Genomic DNA, 20,799 nt, shown 5'->3' on the forward strand with positions numbered 1-20,799 from the left:
TTGTCGTGCTCATGAAATGAATTGCTGAATGGAAATGATCATCTCGAGAATGGTTTATAGTGAATCTGTTTACTGTGTCCTATGGCTAATCTATGTCTTCAACTGATCAATAGCAGGGATCGTCCATAAGGAAGGCAGTAAATATGTTGTAACTTTTCTGCTATTTTTCGAGACTTCTTTAAATACGAGTCTCGGATTGAAAACGTTTAAGAAACCTCATTCTGAAGTGAATAATGGAGGTGTTTTTTTCGGTATGGCCTGTGGGCATTTCACTGTGTGAACTGAACAAATTATTAGATACACAGTTAGGACAAAACTGAAATTTGTATTGCTAGCAATCTAAAATATATGGTTATTTGATTTGATCCCATTAAAATATTTTAAATAGCTCAAATTATTTTTGTTGATTTTGTGCATATTTCATTTGGGTGGTCTTACTAGGAGGGTTTGTTTGGCATGCTGAAAAAGATTGTGTATGTGGGCCGTCACATTTTGCATAAAACCTTGCTGTAGTCACTTATCAAAAACAAACCAAGTAAGAAATACAGGTAGTCCCCGGGTTACGAACGCCCGATTTACGACCTCCATAAAGCCCATTATTTAAAAAAATAAAAATCGAGTTACACACAATGGTTCGTACCAACGAACGGACGGAGTACTCTGCACGATGCTCAAAACACTGCGCGTTTTAGGCGGTTCGTCGGCCCGAGGGAGAGCAACGCCGCGCCGTTTTAAGTTGGATCGCGTAAACATTGTAAATCTGATGCGAGTGATGGTGATACATCGAAGGAAAACGATCACGATTGAAATTAAAGTGGAAATAATAAAACGTCGAGAGAGGTGAAACGCTTAGCGTTTTTTCACTTACCCGGTGGGGCGAGCCCCGAGCAGGCTCTAGTTATTGGCATCAAACGGCCGGCCTTCTCCGGTCGCGCCCCGCCTCGGGGACAGTGGCAGGTGGGGAGGTTGAAATGTAAGCATTTTTTATTTTACTGTTTTTTTATACATATACACAAATCCTCTTTCTCAATTATAAATACAGTACTGTAAACTGCTAATAATACACGTTAGTCCCTAGTTAGCGGATCTGACCCTTTAGCCGAGCGGTTAGTGATGTCGCCTTGTGGTGCCGTACACCCCGTATCGAATCCCGCACCGGGCAAGAAAATAAAATAACCGGTTACATTGGTGGCAGCGGGGTGTACTGCACCACAAGGCGACATCACTGACCGCTCGGCTAAAGGACCAGACCCGTTAGCTAGGGGCTAACGTGTCTTATTAGTAGTTTACAGTCGTCACCTTCCCCGCAAGCGTGCCCTCGCGCTTTGTTATTCCCGCGCTCCGAAGAGACTTCTGAGGATCTGCACACTTCCGGATCCCACCGCTGCCACCAACGTAACCGGTCATTTTCTTGCCCGGTGCGGGATTCGTACGGGGTATACTGCACCACAAGGCGACATCACTAACCGCTCGGCTAAAGGGTCAGACCCGTTTGCTAGGGACTAACGTGTCTTATTAGTAGTTTAGAGTACTATAGTTAGATTTACTATTACTGCATTATGGTGTTTTAGGTAAAATATATACGAAGATAAACATTTGACTGACGCTAGACGTGAACTGTACGTAACTGTTCCGACTTACATACCAATTTGATAAGAGACTCAAAAATGGAACTCGTTTGTAACCCGGGGACTGCCTACATCTGACTTGTAGAGACGTGGTCAAACTGAAAAATATACCAGGAGACTAGATCGTTGGATGTCTTTTTGTTCATCACTATCCTGCCATTTTGCTTTGGCTGGCCAGCACTTCCTTTTGAAAAACTGCAGCACACATATGTCATTATGCCAAATGAAAACCAGGTGTGTTTTGCAGGCAAATTACAATTCCCACAACAGTGAAATACATACAAATTTTAATGACATTTTTACAAAAAAAAAAGAAGAAGGAAATAGGGCAAATGGCATCATCAAAACACTTTTTGGTTGCATTTTCATTTCATACAAAACAGTCCTATCGTACACACCATCAGGCTCCCCTGTGCCGGTTCCCACATTAAAATCTTCACAATAAACTCATCACATCCCTTAGATATGCAAGTGACACATTGAATTAATACATTTACCCACCAGGAAACCTGGTTTTAAACCTGCTTTTCACGTCTAATGTCCCCGAGACTTTCAAACAGAAACAAATTAAAAAAAGAGGAACTCTATCTTTTCCTTGTCAGACAGCAGTGAGAAGATACGCTCAATGCCACAAAGGGTGGACTTTTTTCCCCCCACCCAATGTCGACAGAACAATTAAATTGTGAAGACACTTTTTGAAAACGCACTCCTCATTAAAATCATCACACCTCTTTATCTATTTTCCTCTACATGGTCCTGGACCACCTGCCAATACATCCAATAAATCGTGCATCACATAACAAGATGGACAGAGGTATGTACACTGATCCTCTTCTGGAGATTTTTTCTTTTTTCTTTTCCTTTTTTTTGAGAAATAAGGCCAGCTCTTCTACGATGCTGTGGTCATGCAGTATTCACGTCATCGCTTAACCTTTACTTTAACTCAGTATCACAGCTCCCATCATCGGCCGCCCTGCAACCCTTTAAGAGTTTGGTTCGGTTTCATGGTGAGATGACATTTGTCACTTACAATCTCTCTCATCCATGCAGAATATTTGGACCATTTTACAGACACCGTAAGCAATATCAGCGTCAAACAATCATAACTTGGTTAATTTCTCAATATACTAAATAAAATACAAATTCACCTTCATTGTTGATCCACAACATCACATGTCAGTCTTTTAATCCTTACTGTTTTTGATAGTTTCATAGCTTTTCTTAGTTAACCATAACATGGTTAACCGCACTCCTCGAGTTCCTCCTTCAGCAGCAGCCTTAACATCTGGATGTAGTTGCTCTTTGTTGCTGGAGCAACATATTTGGTTACTGGTTTTGGCTTTTATATAATCCTTTGTCTTATATCATCTGGGACAAAATACTTAAAGCCACAATCCTGAGGATGTTCATTTTTCTTTCCTTTCCCGACAGCCATAATGGCAAAACAACCCAAAGATGCATGTGAATGAAGCAGTCAGTGCTGTTATGTCTGTAGCCTCTCTGCTGAAAGGAACAACAAGGTTTAACCTGAATTTTAGCCGTTAATGTTAGTAAAGGCCTTCTATGAGCTTGTTCTGCCATGTCGGCTCACTTGCCACAACTTTGCTTCTTCTTCAAACTCCGCCTGCCTTTGTTCTTCTGCGTTTGGCTGATACGGTAAAAACGTCTTATGTCGATCATCTTTAAAAATGATAAATCAAAGTTTGTTTACGTGTAAATCTTCAGGATCGTCGCTTCAAGAGTTCTGAAAAGTACTTAGCATGGGTTTAACTTGCCTAGATCAAAAACAGGAGTGTATGGGTTCTGCTACTATTACAACTCAGCATCTGAGAGTCAAATGACAGCCTATCCCAGAAACACTGCCTACCTCATAGCTGCACACGCTACACTTATTTACACAAGTGACAAAACACGTACTACGTCTGTGGCATAAGGGCTTCATTCATGTTGGGACAATGAAGGTCAGATTTTTATCCCATCAACAAGCAGATCTGATCGTCTTGTGTTTTGTCAAAACAAGTGCAGGGATGAAACGGAGTCCGGTGAGAGTGCTTCTCGTTTTTGACAAGTTCAGATCCGTCTCCCGTGCAGAAGTAAAAATCAGACCGGCTGTGTCTGTCTGGCTCGTGTCCTCTCAAGGCATTACGTTCCCCTGGGACAGTGAGCGGCTCATCTCTGTGTGTACAAAATAAGTCTTGAGCTCCCCTTTGCCCTTGACATTGATGATGCCGCGGCAGGAGCACATGTAGCCCAGGGTCAGAAGGACTCGACTTGTCTCCTCCGTCACCTACAGGGAGAACCGGACGGGGGGATCAAAGTGTCTCTTTTAGTTATTTCACACAACTGGTTGACATAGCACCTGCAAGCAAAGACAATTTTGTCCTTTACACCCCCTCCCCTGGAAAAAAAACAAAAACAAAACGTTCCAAATCTGTAGTATATAAATGATCTGATTATACCGTACAATGCAGCTTTGAAATGCTGAGGTACCAGTGAGACAGAACTGCATAAAATTAAGACAAACAACACGTTTGACCCAGCTCTTTCACAAACACATCCACACCTCATGGTACTAAGGTATTTAAAAAAAAATGCTTCTATGCACCCTACTCATTGCCTTTGTGAACTGCCTGTTAACACCTATGTCCTATCAGACTTGAACCTAGTTTTTTGGCACTTACTTGCATTTCGCCTCCTGACTAGATCCTTGCTTGTGTTGTATTAACTCTCAGATGTACGTCACTTTGAATAAAATGAAATGAATGAATGAAATGAAATGTCTACTAAATGAAATTGTAACATTGTAACAAGATGAAACAAAGAAAAAAGCAGTAGTATATATGGCCTTGTTTTAACAAACCCTTTTCATCAGGCCTTTCATATGCAGGGAACTAATAACGTGAATTTATACTCTTTATTCCATGTGTTAAAAATATATATAGCCAGGGTGTCTAGGTGGCGTAGCGGTCTATTCTGTTGCCTACCAACACGGGGATCGCTGGTTCAACTCCCCGTGCTACCTCTGCCTTGGTCGGGCGTCCCTACAGACACAATTGGCTGTGTCTGCGGGTAGGAAGCCAGATATGGGTATGTGTCCTGGTCGCTGCACTAGCGCTTCCTCTGATCCGTCGGGGCGCCTGTTCAGTGGCAAGGGGGAACTGGGGGAATAGTGTGATCCTCCCACGCGCTACGTCCCCCTGGCAAAACTCCTCACTGTCAAGTGAAAAGAAGCAGCTGGTGACTTCACATGTATTGGAGGAGGCATGTGGTAGTCTGCAGCCCTCCCCGGAGCGGGGGGAGCAGCGACCGAGATGGTTCGGAAGAGTGGGGTAATTGGTCAAGTACGATTGGGGAGGGAAAGGGGGGGGGGAAGAAGATATATCCATACTGCACTGCAGATGAATTGATATGGATATGATCTGGGAAGGACGTTACACCTCTCTGATGACTGAAGAGGTCAAAGAGCTGCATGTGATGCAGGCGTTCCTAATCCTAAACAAATTATTTTCATCAGTCCTCAGGCACAAACATGAAATTGAACTATTGCCATGAGTTATCAAGAATCATTTCCCTGCTGACTCAAAATGCCACGATGGCGAATGTTTAGGCAAAGGGGAAAAGGGTTATTTCCTATTCTTAACATTCATATGGAAATTTGGAAATGGAGCTGCGTTGATGCACTGTAATTAACAATATGGGGAAAAAGTGTGAAAGCAACAGCATACCTTGGCAAAAAAAACAAACCTGTAAATATGTTGTGGAACCTTTTAAGAATAAAGTTGATTTCTGTTTCCTTGATTAAAATGTAAGATGAAGACTTCTTCTGATGTTCCTGTCAGGCTGCAGCAGAGTGGTTCTGGCCCACAGTAACCCGTGCATATTCACATGGACCTTGTAAAGACCATGGGTTTATGTTGGACTGTTGGCTCTACACTAGCTGGAGTTATTTGAAAATTTCAGAACTTGTTCTGTGCCATTACTAAGCATCAACAACATCCTGACAAATGACTCCTTAGGCGTGAACATTTCTATTTCACTACTATACCTTTTTATTTCTACTTTCACAAGTTTTAAGAGAGAAAGGCTATATCACCTGCCACTGTACACAAATACAAGCCAGATGCAAAATTGGAGACTTTTCAAGAGACTATATCTGTGAAGGTGTCAGATAACATGACAAGTCAGCTACCTGTATTTTCCCCAGGACTCCGGTGCTATCCATTCTGCTGGCTACATTCACTGTGTTTCCCCAGATATCATACTGCGGTTTCTGGGCTCCAATTACTCCGGCTATCACCGGCCCATGATTGATACCTGACAAGGGACATCAAGCAATCAGAAAACACTTAGAGTGATATTTCTATTCTAACACACACACACACACACATATGCATACACTCATGCATAGGCTTTCAGGAGAAGTGAAGTGAGCCTCTATATTAACCACCATGGGAATCACTCTTTTACTGATGTTATCTATATATGTAATCTGTGTTGTGTATGTGTGTGTTGTGTATGTGTGTGTGTGTGTGTGGGGGGGGGGGGTTCCCAATTGCTGCCAATATTTTTGTGTTCTGCCAAACTGATTATTTTAAAGTATTCACACAGATTTTGACACATTCATCTTGATTATGATACGGTAGTGTATGATGCATATCCAAAAAAAGACTTGGAACCAAAATTGTGCCAGTGTGCTTTTTTTTTGCTTGTTTGGTTTTTTTTGTGCCCCCCTTTTTTTCTCTCCCCAATTGTACTTGGCCAATTGCCCTATTTTCCGAGCCGTCCCAGTCGCTGCTCCACCCCCTCTGCCGATCCAGGGAGGGCTGCAGACTACCACATGCCTCCTCCGATACATGTGGAGTCACCAGCCGCTTACTTTCACCTGACAGTGAGGAGTTTCACCAGGGGGATGCAGTGCATGGGAGGATCACACTATTCCCCCCAGTTCCCCCTCCCCCCAAACAGGTGCCCCGACCGACCAGAGGAGGTGCTAGTGCAGCGACCAGGACACATACCCACATCTGGCTTCCCACCCGTAGACACGGCCAATTGTGTCTGTAGGGACGTCTGACCAAGCCGGAGGTAACAAAGGGATTCGAACCGGCGATCCCCGTGTTGATAGGCAACAGAATAGACAGCTACGCTACCCAGACGCTCCCTTGTATCAGTATGCTTAAGTAGAAACACATCTTCTATCTTTACTATTGCATCTTTAAACACATTATATGTTTTCCTAAGCTACTTTATGTTATCACACATTTTACATGAGCTTTGTTGACATTAAATGACACATTCCTTCTAAAAATGACCAACTGGGTGAACACATTGTAATCATTTGGTATTATGTCCTCATCCATGCATTTGGTATTATATTCTGCCCATGCACAGTGTATTCTCTGATGCTGTACATCAACAATAGCAGAAAGAAGTTAACAAAAAGATGCGTTATTAAATCTATATGGTTTAAAAACGTCTATTGTGGTCATTTAGCTATCATTGATTAAACAATGATGAGGTCATTTATCAAAAGAAACACCTAAAGCTTTTAGGGTAAGCAATGCTTTTCACATGACTTAATGAGAGCATAGGAGGATGTGAAAGCTGAGTGCTGCTGAACACTTAACAGCCAAAGTATTTATGCTGAGCGGCTCTGTGGCTTTTCACAGCACAGAGCCAGCAGGCCTGCCACTCCATCTCTGCATTGCTGGAAGCTGTAATCATACACATGCATCGATTGTGTCCAGTCTCAATGGGAGGTGACTTGTGCCCTGCTCTATTGAGGCAATTAGACCCATTTGGAAGCAGCAGGGACGTGACACACACACGCGTGCACCAGCACACTGCTGAGCTTAAAGTCCGCCCCATGCCGCGATCCGCACAAATAGGTAGGAAGTACTGAACTCTGGCTTTTACCACATGCAGTGAGCATGGACCTGCCTGCCAGTGTGCTTTCCACTTCAATTTTCCTTGTTTTCCGTCTTGCTCACTCCCTTTCTCTCAATTCTCTCGGTAATCCCATTCACCGTGCTTCTTTCCCAACATTTTCTTCCATCTCGCATTCCTTTCTTTTGCCACCCCCCCAACAACCTGACATTGTCACATATAAAGTATTTAATGTACTACCTCACTAACTTATATAATAATCTGTAGATGTTCAGAATTGAACTGCTGTGAATGAGCTTTATTGTGTTGACATGGCTAGGAAGCGATCATTGGCATACATTACTATGCATTTCTCACAAATGTTATGTATAATGTGTATCTTTTAACTGTTCATTGTAATGCAAGTTGCAATTATTCATTGTAATGCAACTACCAATACCTGATATAATACTCTACAAGACAAGTAAATTGTAAACAGATGTCTCTTTCCTGTTCCTAAGACACCACTACCTAGATTTATTTATTTATTTTATCTATTTTTTTCACTTGAAGTGGCATAGAAGTTGCTCACCTCTCTGAACATAAAAGAGGCAATAAAGTTAAAGTTTCAGCTAACCGCGGCGAAATGGCTAAACTCACAATCTAAATTAATTAATTCTCACTGCATCTAATTGTGAAAAGTCAGACCACAAGTTCCACTTTAAGCCAATCATTTGTCGACAATGTTGTACAAATTGTAACTTCAAAACTGGGGTTTTAAAATTGTACAGGAAGTCCCCGGGTTACAAACGGCCGTACTTACGAACCGACCTCCCTTAAAGCTTATTATTTAAAAAAAAAAATCCGAGTTACACACAATGGTTCATACTAAAACACATCAGCTCGAGGGAGAACAACGCCAAGCCGTCGTCGCCATTTTAAGTCAGATCGCGTAAACATTGTTGTGTGCGTTGTGCTTTGACTTGAATTTTTCGTGTGTTAACCCTCATAATCATGGCTTCAAAGCTTAAATCTGACGCAAGTGATGGAGATGCATCGAAGAAAAGGAAAACCTTGGTCATGTGTCTCTACAGATACAATTGGCCATGTCTGCCGGTGAGAAGCCGGATGTGGGTATGTGTCCTAGTCGCTGCAATAGTGCCTCCTCTGGTCGATCGGGGCGCCTGTTCAGGGGGAAGGGGGAACTGGGGGGAATAGCACGATCCTCCCATGCGCTACGTCCCCCTGGCGAAACTCCTCACTGTCAGGTGAAAAGGAGCGGCTGGCGACTCCAAATGTAGCAGAGGAGGCATGTGGGAGTCTGCAGCGCCCCCCCCCCCCCCCAGTTCAGCAGAGGGGATGGAGCAGCGACCGGGATGGCTCGGAGAGTGGGGTAATTGGCTGGATACAATTGGGGGAAAAAGGGGGAAAAGTTAAAAAAAAAGAAGAAAGAAAAGAAAAGGAACACGATCACGATTGAAATGAAAGAAGTCTGGAACAAATTGTGCTCCCGATTCGCATATGGTTTTAAAAAGAGTTTACAGCTGAGGACATCGCCGAAGCCAGGCAAGCTGTGGTTGATATTGGTAATAATCAACTGCAGTTAGACGTCAATGGAGATGATGCAAGCCATCAGTTGGAACGAGAGTAAGTGTTAACCTTTAATTATCTTTTCTATCTAAAATGTTTCTTGAATATTTTTATACCTATAGACACATTCTCTCAATTATAAATACTGTACTGTAGTTACACTTATTATTATTATTGTTGTATTATTATATTTATGATGTTTTAGGTAAAATATATACCATATACTAAGACCAACATTTGACTAATTGACACTAGATGTGAACTGTACGTAACTGTTCTGACTTACATACAAATTCGACTTACGAACATACTCAAAAACGGAACTCGTTCACAACCCGAGAACTTCCTATAATAAAGAAGCGGCACAGCGACAAAGGTTTAGTGAGAGGGCCCTGTATTTAAGCCGAGCCTTTCGTTGTGCGGCCTTCACATGTGGGTTAAGGAATACATCTCTAGACTAGCAGATCAGGTGAGCTGGAGTCTGTAAAATGGGGAGATGATGGATGTGAGTGAATGTCTGTGTGTGCCCTGAGATGGATTGACATCCTGTCCAGGTAGTTATCGCATCTTGAGGTCGATGCTTGAATAAATTCCAGCACGACCCTGAATTTGATTATGACTTCAAAACTGAACAGCCATAGGCTCAAATCAAGGCTTGTAATTTATTTCTGAAAAGCTGAATTTTGGAGTTGAAAGGTTTTCACCCGGCAATGATGGCAATTACAGCTCTCTTGTTTGTGAAAAAGACATAAAATCAACAGAAAATGACAACTTGGCTTTAGGCTATTTGTCAAATTGATCCTAAAACACAACAACTGGCCGAGAAATGGGAGGAATAATGCACCTCAGCCAGACAGCTTTACTTTGTGTAACTGCAGTCAAAGGGATTTTTATTCTCTGGGTGGAAGGTAAACGTTTGTTTTGATGTAAAATACATATTACACTGTAGATGGGTCAAAAAAGGAAAAAAACTGTTCAGACTTTGGACTGTAGATAGTGGGTGGTCGAACTCACCAACTCTGAGTCTGAAGTCATTGAAGGAATGCTTGTTGATAACATCCAGCTTCCCCACCAAGGCAAAGGCAAACTCCACCATGGTTCCTATATGCATGTACTGTCTGTCATGCTCCTGGTAAGAAGTAAAGGTACACAAACAGACACACATTTATATCTAGAAACACACCAGGCCAGATTATAGGTCAGTTTGATACACTGCTAGAAATGTGCACTAAAAAAACCCTCTGAGACTGTAGTTGAAACTAAAAGGCTATATGTGTGCATGTGTGCGTGTGTACCTGTATTGTGTACTCTGGACCAGGTGATGCATTCAGTCCAGTGGCAGCCATGTAAGTGCTGCCGATGGTCTTGATCTTTTCCACCCCACTGAACTTAGGCTTGGAAAGCAGCTACATGCATGCACGTGTGCCCACACACATACACACAAAATAGAGGAACAAGACAATTCCATTTGTGGTATTCTATGCTTTTCCTAAAATGGAGGCACTGATGTTTCACAGTCTGCTCTCCAGGGGCCTCATGTATCAATCGTTACTCTGGGCAAATGTGTGTGTACACACCCATGGAATTTTTTAGCCCTCTAGATTGTCTGATAGTCAGCAGCAAAGCATGATGGTTATTTGTAATTCCCTCCTCCTAACATCTGTCGTCTACCTCTTGCAATGAGCAATCACCCAGGCCTGCAAAGAAATCAGTGTTAGCCAATCGATGTCTAAATTCAGGGGTTACCCAGGTACTACACTGGTCTCTGAGACAAACTTCAGGGCTAAAAAAAATCCCATGGGTATGTACGCACAAATTTGCCCATAGTAACGATTGATACATGAGGTCCCTGGTGCTTACATCACTGGTGTGACTTTTTTTCCCCAAGGCCATCAATTGCACAATAAACCTCTGGCTGTGTAACACAAAGAATCCAATCAAACAAAACTAGCAAAGCAGTGGTGACCTTCCTAATCTGGTTCCAAGTGCTTACTTCATTGTAAATTAGTTACCACTGCGGTGCATATGAATCACGTTGAAATATACTGAGGGTTAATTACTTACCTCATCAAAATCAGCGATGATTTCGTTGAGGAGCCGGAGGCACTCTAAGCCCTCCTTGTTAACGTCAGACTCGGTGTAGAACTCTTTAAAGTCTGGGATGGAGGCGAACATGACGCACACCAGGTCATAGGACTGGTGGTACAGATCCTGCAAGACACAAGGAACAGGGGACGTCACCCTATGATAAAACACAAATGACAGACTTTAGCACGGGAGATACACAAAGCAAAGCCATAAAATAGAAAAAAAAATAGAGATTAAAATAGAAGAAACCCAAGGTGGTAAAAGACAAGCTAAAGGACTTGAGCAGGGAATGAGCGCAGGAGAATATCCTGTGAGGACAGAAACATGAATGGACACAGATGAGAAAATTTTTCTTTTTTTTTTTCCTTTTGTTTGAGGTTAATCTTAGGGGAGACATCGCTTTAGTTGATGCTGAAATTAGAAAAAGAAAACCGACTCAAGTACATTTAGATTTACACACAGGTAAAGCAGAGCATTGGGTAATTTTTCAGGGTGACTTTGAAAAGCAGCTACTGCACATCTCCATCTACACTGGGCTGTGCAGAAGCTCAGAGGGTCGGACACCACACAGATTTTGTCAGTAAGTGATGTCAGACTACAGGGATACGTAGTAGAGTTATAACAATCTCCCAAATTAATAATTCATCTGCATATGTCCCCCTTAAGAGCGGCAACAGCTTCTGCCCGGGTTCTCTCAAAGTGCAGGAATAGTAATTCAGACATCTGCTGACTCCACAGTCGGATTGTTTTGGTAGAGTTCAGGTCTGTGTTAATTGTAGGAAAACCAAAGCTCTCCGTGACTCCTCTATACAGTTCCTCCTCCTGCAAATGCTACGGGAGCATAAACACATTTAAAATGTTGAAGGCAGATTCAGACAAGGACGTCAGCAAATCAGTCTGGGGACAGTTTCTGAATAAGTTCCCTAGACATCACCTTACTGGTAAAATAAGGATACAAAATAGGATTTAAAGAGCCATCAAAAAAAAAAAAAAAAAGGTAACACTTTAGTATGGGGAACATAAAAAAACTTAATTACTAGTGAATTAGTAATGGTCAAGATGTCACTTTAGTATGGGGAACATATTCTAAGTAACAAAAACTTAATTTACAGTAATTTAACACTATTAACACTTGTAGTTTTGTGTTTTGTTATGTAAGAACAGACCATATTCATTAAGTGTTAGTAAGGGAGAATAACTCTTCTTGTGGTACTATCACCTTATAAAGTCCATACTAAGCAAAGCATATTGAGATGGTACTACTAATAAGCAATAATTCTGAGGTTATAGAGGGAAAACTCATAGTTAATGGCTTACTGGTTGTATAATAAGGCCATGCAGAATAAGGCATTAATGAGTATGTAATAATGACCAATTAAGAGCCAATATGTTGCTAATTTGCATGCTAATAAGCACCTAATTAATGGTGACTACGTTCCCCACACTAAAGTGTTACCAAAAAAGGTATTCTTCAACTCTACATACAAATTCTTTTTTGAACAATTTTTTTCTTATGTTGAATGAACATGATTGTTCTGATGCACTGATGCAATGGAAAGTAGTGTTATTTATTCATCCATTTTAAATGTCATATTGTCCATTAAATTACTATAAAATTAGTATAATTACTGTTATTATTCTTTTACATTTATCATTAATCCTCGAGTGGAAAGAGGGCATGCCAGATTTTTCAGATTAAATGAAAATTGGAAAAAAAAGCATAGACATCATTCTAGTCAATGTTACTGAGCTCTTAACGTGTGAAATTATACCTGAAAACATACCTTACATACAGTAACAGATCAAATCACAAGCTATGATTTCCATCACTTACATGGTACTGCATGGTACTGGATTTAACTCTCGGTAAAAACTATCACCATGGTTGTTTTACCCATCACCAGAATTGGAAGCATACACACACACACACACACATACACACACACACACACACACACAGTATGTAAATATTTTTTGTGACATACACTACCGTTCAAAAGTTTGGGATCACATTGAAATGTCCATATTTTTGAAGGAAAAGCACTGTACTGTTCAATGAAGATAACTTTAAACTAGTCTTAACTTTAAAGAAATACACTCTATACATTGCTAATGTGGTAAATGACTATTCTAGCTGCAAATGTCTGGTTTTTGGTACAATATCTACATAGGTGTATAGAGGCCCATTTCAAGCAACTATCACTCCAGTGTTCTAATGGTACAATGTGTTTGCTCATTGGCTCAGAAGGCTAATTGATGATTAGAAAACCCTTGTGCAATCATGTTCACACATCTGAAAACAGTTTAGCTCATTACAGAAGCTACAAAACTGACCTTCCTTTGAGCAGATTGAGTTTCTGGAGCATCACATTTGTGGGGTCAATTAAACGCTCAAAATGGCCAGAAAAAGAGAACTTTCATCTGAAACTCGACAGTCTATTCTTGTTCTTAGAAATGAAGGCTATTCCATGCGAGAAATTGCTAAGAAATTGAAGATTTCCTACACCGGTGTGTACTACTCCCTTCAGAGGACAGCACAAACAGGCTCTAACCAGAGTAGAAAAAGAAGTGGGAGGCCGCGTTGCACAACTGAGCAAGAAGATAAGTACATTAGAGTCTCTAGTTTGAGAAACAGACGCCTCACAGGTCCCCAACTGGCATCTTCATTAAATAGTACCCGCAAAACACCAGTGTCAACATCTACAGTGAAGAGGCGGCTGCGGGATTCTGGGCTTCAGGGCAGAGTGGCAAAGAAAAAGCCATATCTGAGACTGACCAATAAAAGAAAAAGATTAAGATGGGCAAAAGAACACAGACATTGGACAGAGGAAGACTGGAAAAAAGTGTTGTGGACGGATGAATCCAAGTTTGAGGTGTTTGGATCACAAAGAAGAACGTTTGTGAGACGCAGAACAAATGAAAAGATGCTGGAAGAATGCCTGACGCCATCTGTTAAGCATGGTGGAGGTAATGTGATGGTCTGGGGTTGCTTTGGTGCTGGTAAGGTGGGAGATTTGTACAGGGTAAAAGGGATTCTGAATAAGGAAGGCTATCACTCCATTTTGCAACGCCATGCCATACCCAGTGGACAGCGCTTGATTGGAGCCAATTTCATCCTACAACAGGACAATGACCCTAAACACACCTCCAAATTGTGCAAGAACTATTTAGAGCAGAAGCAGGCAGCTGGTATTCTATCGGTAATGGAGTGGCCAGCGCAGTCACCAGATCTGAACCCCATTGAGCTGTTGTGGGAGCAGCTTGACCGTATGGTACGCAAGAAGTGCCCATCCAACCAATCCAACTTGTGGGAGCTGCTTCTGGAAGCGTGGGGTGCAATTTCTCCAGATTACCTCAACAAATTAACAGCTAGAATGCCAAAGGTCTGCAATGCTGTAATTGCTGCAAATGGAGGATTCTTTGACGAAAGCAAAGTTTGATGTAAAAAAAATCTTATTTCAAATACAAATCATTATTTCTAACCTTGTCAATGTCTTGACTCTATTTTCTATTCATTTCACAACATATGGTGGTGAATAAGTGTGACTTTTCATGGAAAACACAAAATTGTTTGGGTGATCCCAAACTTTTGAACGGTAGTGTACATGTTGACTAAGAACATATTCGTATACAACAACCACCGAGCGCCTCACCTCATTCTTCCAGTTACGGGCCAGGAAGTGTTCGGCAACGTGAGCGGGCAGGACGTTCTCCAGCAGAACCCGGTTGAGATTTTCCATGGTCTCGATCTCCTCGCACTCCCTCTTAAACTTGTTCTTCCACAGGAAGTCTAACCTACAGTAATATTCATTCTGTTACAAGAGGACACAGAGGTGAAGAGCCAGAAGGTACAGCTGCACAGCTTGTTTCCATCAAGTCACAGAAAAAAACAAAACAAAACAAAGTAAAATAAATTATATAAAGCACAAGAAGAAAATGAAGTATTTTCATGACAGAACAGAATAGAGAATGTTGGATGTCACACTGAAAAAACCCCAAAAAACCAACAAACAAACAATATGCTACTAACACAATGTTTCACTATCCGGGTTGAAAGAAAGCAAAAAGCAAAATAAACAGACAGACGGATAGATAGAAAGAAAGATTTATGTCTTTTTCAAGCCCTATTACAGAAATAAAATTCTAACATGCAAGACACTTCCAAAATTAGGCTACCATGTAAAAATACTGCAGTTATTTTATCCACAGTAACACATTGTCCCTCTAACAAGAATATGGAACAACATCATAATAGGTAATGAATAAAGAATTGTTTTATCCATAGTAGTTAGTGTCAATACCAATTAAAAGATTAGATTTCATTTTCTCGGGGGGGCTTCAGGTGCTGCTGATAATGACAAATCTATTCTCATTTGAGTATTTCGTTATCTATAATGTCACTCAATTATCACTGCACAATTAATTGCTGTGACTTCCCCGAAACAGCGGACACAAACTGGTTTGGTGCGGTGAATGCACCCATCAGGTAAAAAATAAATACATAAATAAATAAATAAAATTGGTAGATGAACAAAATTAAAAAAAGGTAATGCGGAGAGCAGTTAAAATACTTGAGAGAGCAGGGAGAGCATTAACATGGAGAATGTAATTACTTGTGACTAGTCATGTAAGAGAGAGAGAGAGAGGGAAAGTGTGTGTGTGTGTGTGTCTAAATGTGAATCTAGGGCTACAAAATGGCTTCTGTTTTCAGCTGCACACACGGTTGCATCTGGCTACTTCTCATTGGGCTGAAGTCATTAGCAATTTGTCAGCTGCAAATATAATTACCATCCGTCAAAATTCAAACCTGGTCTGCTTGATAATTTTGTCCAGAGAGCTAGGACTCTTTTTTTTTTTTTAATTGGTTGATTTCATATTTTGGTATACCTGTCACACAAAAGGTTTTCAGAGAATCTTTTTAAGGAAGATTTCTTGGAAGCACAGCTGAGGGGAATTGAAGGTGCTTAGCCAATGATGCATTATGAAATAAATATAACCCTGAGCACGGCCTCAGAAAGATGACTGTCAACATTATTTACAGATTTTAAAACAGTACACAGTAAAGTGAAAACCATTGTCAAATCGTTCATCCTGCATCTTGGATTTTCCTAAGACTCACTCTGTATTTACAGGCGAATTCACAAAGAATGGACTGCGGCCACGGATACCAGCATGAATTGTGCATCCCTTGTAACGGTTATCTGCCCCGTCTCAAGGTCCAATTCACAAAAGATATTGCACTAATGATATTATAGCACAAACACGCCCATAAAGTTTGGCAGCTGAGTGCAATTTGCCCTTGTTTTGTGTCTGTTTGCAATTATCCATATGGCAAAGTATTCATGGTGGCTTTGCACCAAGAACACAGCAGGCAGGCTCAATGTCATCAGCTATAGGAATAATTGTTAGACTTGGCAACCTGTATCTGCGAATGATTTTGGTCTCGGTTAAATCAAAAAGTGATATTCTCCTGCGTCATGTCTGCACACTTGACATGACGATGCCCTCGCCTGGCTACAATCACTGCTGCCATCATCACTGAGATGTCTGGGTGTCAGTTACCACCAACTCTCTCAAGACGCTAATAATTTTCAGTCTAACCTCGTGTGGTTATTAGCACTGGTTTTTGTGAATCGGAGTTTGTTTTTTTGCTATGAGGCTCATTTGCATAGAAAGGGGCTGATGTTGTGTCAAATGTATGCATAATAACTAATTTGAATACATGGAAATAGCACCAGAGCACCTAGACGCTATTTGCTTGTCAGTGCAGTTAGGGGTGAAGTTCACCCTTTGCAGGTGCTTTGAGAATTACACCGTTTCTTTTTGTGTTATTTGTGAAGGTTTTGCTGCTGCAAAAGCTGTGCAATCCTTTTGTGAATTCGCCAGCGAGGGTTTTGTCAGAGTTATTGCTATTTGGGGTGCTTTAACTGTGCTCTCCCTCATGCCTCTCGGCTGACCAATCATGTAATTCCAGGGATGTTGTTGGTCACCTGATCTAGCAGCCCAATCATGTCAAACATGATCACTCAGTCAGTCAGTCAGCAACATTCACGGCCCAGTCCATCCAAAAGTATTTTTAGCCTAACTCTAGGTCTTTTATTTTTCCAAATAAATGAGGACATGAGTTTGCCTAGCAAATTGAAAGTGGACATGGGTATCCATACAGGTAAAGATTGAACCAAGAAGTGGAGTCTAAGTAACACATTCTGTCTTTATGCATGCTCAATAATCCTAGTAATAAAAGTCAAAGAAAGTTGAATCAGTTCATCTGGACACAACATTTATTGAGAGAGAAAGGTAACAATTCATTTTCACAGCTTTTACCTTGCCAAATAGTGAAAGGGGCAGGAGATCCCACCTTGCCAGATCGTCTATAATTTGCTAAATCAACTTATTAAAGTTTGATTTGAATAATTAGGTAGAGCTAGATGTAAGTAACTAACTCCCAAGTAACTAAATCCCTTTCTAGACCAGTGAAATTACATCTTATCATTTAATTGGGAGGGCTAAGTTCCAGAAATCATTATTGCCTCCCATTTACTCTCATTAATGTTGCACCCTGAAATTAAGACATAATTGCATATGCATTGCAACAGTACAGGGAAGAAGACAGAGGTTTTTCTGTAAATAGTATCTCATCAGCAAAGAGCGCTATCTTATGAGAGATCCTTCCCTCATCAGTTATTCCATGTATCTGTGGGTTTTGTCTTACGGCCTCCGCCAGTGGTTCAATACTAAGTGCAAACAGGACCGGTGACATTATGTTCCCCCGTCTTGTCCCTCTCCCAAAATTGAAAAATTCTGAACAGTGACCATTGACCCTGACCCTTGACTTAGGGTCCTATAAATTAAGCTAATCCATTAAACAAGTGTGTCACAGAAATCCATACTAACCAATATTTGTTCTAAATATATCCAGTCCACCCTATCGAATGTTTTCTCAGGAAAAATGCCTTAAGATCCAAACCCGAGTGTGGTGTCCCTCCTCCATCTTTTCCCTTGCTGCTGCCATCTCTCTTTCATAAGTGCCCTCCCTAGTTGTTCTCCTTCTTCAGTCCACACCATAATTTCAAGTTCCTTCAGCGTTGAGACGGCATGGGTCTTCTCACCCATGTTCAAACTTATCCTCAGCTGTGTGGGATATGGCCATTTAGCACGAATACCCTTCGTCTTAAGCTTCTTGATGACATCACAGATCCGTGCCCTTTCTTTGCAACTCTGGGGAGTAGTCATGGTCAAAATATATTGGCTTGTCTTGAAAAAGGCTCTGCCTCTGGCTCCAAGCTTGGCGTAAGATTGCCTTCTTTACTGTGAAATCAAGAAATCTCAAGATAATGGATCTAGGAGGAGCTGCTGTGTCCCTTGGTTTAGATATAAGTGCTCTGTGTGCCCTCTCAATCTTGATGTCCATCTCAGCTAGTGGCTGTAGTACTTTAGACAGCAGGTCTTTCACAAATCCGACTGTATCTCCACTTTTGCTCCCTTCTGAAACTTGGTAAATTCTTAAATTGTTTCACCATAGGGTGGCATGGTGGTGCAGCAGTTAGCATGGTTGCCTCACAGCAAGAAGGTCCTGGGTTCGAACCCTGGGGTAGTACAACCTTGAGGGTCGTCCCTGGTCGTCCTTTGTGTGGAATTTGCATGTTCTCCCCGTGTCTGCGTGGGTTTCCTCCGGGGGCTCTGGTTTCCTTCCACAGTCCAAAGGCATGTAGGTCAGGTGAATCGGTCATACTAAATTGTCCCTAGGTATGAATGTGTGTGTGTGTGTGTGTGTGTGTGTGTGTGTGTGTGTGTGTGTGTGTGTATGTGTATGTGTGTGTGTGTACCCTGTGTGATGGCCTGGCGGCCTGTCCAGGGTATCTCCCCGCCTGCCGCCCAATGACTGCTGGAAGAGACTCCAGCATCCCCGCGACCCTGAGAGCAGGATAAGCGCTCAGATAATGGATGGATGGATGGATGTTTCACCATAGCCTGGTTTGGAGATAATCACATCTTGCTGTAAGATCCAAATTACATTGTAGCAAATACTGAAATGCCCTCTCATGCCTCGTCCCTGTATCTTCAGTAACCTTCTCTTCTGCAATCCTCTGTTTGTGTTTCCTAACTTGCTCTTTTAATTTCACCACAGACATCTCCAGTCTTTCCAGAGATATCTTGGTCTGATTGTGGCCATCTTGGTTTTCTCTTCTGAACCTTTTGAGCTCAGCTTGTATTTTGGAGTTCTCTGAGGCATTTGGGTTGATCACATTAGAACAGCTAGCACCTGGGCTTGGAGACTTTCATCTTTCTCCCTTCTCTTTCGAGTTATCATTACTGGTTGAGATTTTGTTGTATCTACTGCAGGAACTCATTTTATAGGGATATTTTCACCTTCAATCACCAAGTATTGATCAGGTTGTCAACTAAATTTCTTGTCAGTCAGACAGAGCTCAGCTTTTAGGCTGTAACCTCTACCATGGTGTCACTGGAAATCAAAATCAGCAAATTTTAAAAGAAAACCGATCCCCCTTACAGTTCTGCTAACACTAATCTTCTATTTTCAGCAGGATGCTGGGAGCCTGTAGGCAACTACTGACCATATCAGCACCATATGATGTATGTCTTCATTTCAAAAAACTTTAATTTGCCTTGATGAAAAGGTAGAGATAGCAGACACAGCCATTAGATCAACACAGAAGGGCTAGAGGATCAGGTGTATCAAGTCAAGTCAGTTTTATTTGTATAGCCCAATACCACAAATTACAAATTTCCTTCAGAGGGCTTTACAGCAATACAACATCCTGGCCTTAGATCAGATAAGAAAAAACTCCCTAAAAAACCATTAACAGGGAGAAAAATAGGAAGAACCCTCAGGGAGAGCAACAGAGGAGGGATCTCTCTACCAAGACAGATAGAAGTGCAATGGATGTTGTGTGTACAATATATAACAATTTACAGAATACGACATTGAAAGAGGATCACAGAATTATAATGGAATTATAAGATATATGAAGAATATGATGAGGATGATGCCAGGCGGTGTCCAGCTGCCACTGGAACACCCTAGGCTCATAGCCACGTGACCAGCATCATCATGTAGACCTGGCAGGAGGACAGACTACACATGCACACAGGGGAGACTAACATCATACAATTCACATACACGGGAGAGGAGACAAAAAAAAAAACAGTCACACGCTGGAGTGAGAGAAGGATATAACATTAAAACAGGGTAACAAAATTATATGGATTTATAATATATACAAAAAATGTGATGAGGAGGATGCCAAGCAGTGTCCAGGTGGTGGCCACCATCACCATGGAGACCTGGGAGGAGAACAGACTACACGTGCACACACGGAAGACTCACATCACTCCATTCACATACACAGGAGAAGAGAAAGGAGAAGACATCATTCAGAGAGAAAGAAAAAACATGAGAGAAGAGAACAGTTTGCAATAGTCAATAATCTTACACTCTATAATTTCATTAGCAGAAAAGTGCTTGGTAAATTCACTGAGATTGTAACCGACCCCCCATGTAGTACACATCGTGAAGTACTCATTTTAAAGGTAACTGATTGTAGGTTAAGGCAAAAAGATGAGTTTTAAGTTTGGATTTAAAGGACTCAACTGACTGATTGTCCCGACG

At 41.5% G+C, this 20,799-nt stretch overlaps 1 protein-coding gene across 1 annotated transcript in view; it reads right to left on the minus strand.

Moving 5' to 3' along the window:
* Window positions 1–3,762: 3,762 nt before the first annotated feature.
* The window catches only part of adcy2a (adenylate cyclase 2a), a 223,558-nt gene continuing 206,521 nt past the window's right edge, over window positions 3,763–20,799 (minus strand). Inside the window, exons 20-26 of the mRNA XM_056286380.1 lie at window positions 14,801–14,980; window positions 12,654–12,658; window positions 11,145–11,322; window positions 10,376–10,486; window positions 10,095–10,209; window positions 5,818–5,942; window positions 3,763–3,915 (exon numbers count right to left, since the gene is read on the minus strand). Of these exons, the coding sequence (XP_056142355.1) occupies window positions 3,763–3,915; window positions 5,818–5,942; window positions 10,095–10,209; window positions 10,376–10,486; window positions 11,145–11,322; window positions 12,654–12,658; window positions 14,801–14,980 (867 nt within the window). The remainder of the gene's footprint in view (window positions 3,916–5,817; window positions 5,943–10,094; window positions 10,210–10,375; window positions 10,487–11,144; window positions 11,323–12,653; window positions 12,659–14,800; window positions 14,981–20,799) is intronic.

This window comes from Lampris incognitus, chromosome 9, assembly GCF_029633865.1.
Source record: "Lampris incognitus isolate fLamInc1 chromosome 9, fLamInc1.hap2, whole genome shotgun sequence".
Classification (NCBI taxonomy): domain Eukaryota; kingdom Metazoa; phylum Chordata; class Actinopteri; order Lampriformes; family Lampridae; genus Lampris; species Lampris incognitus.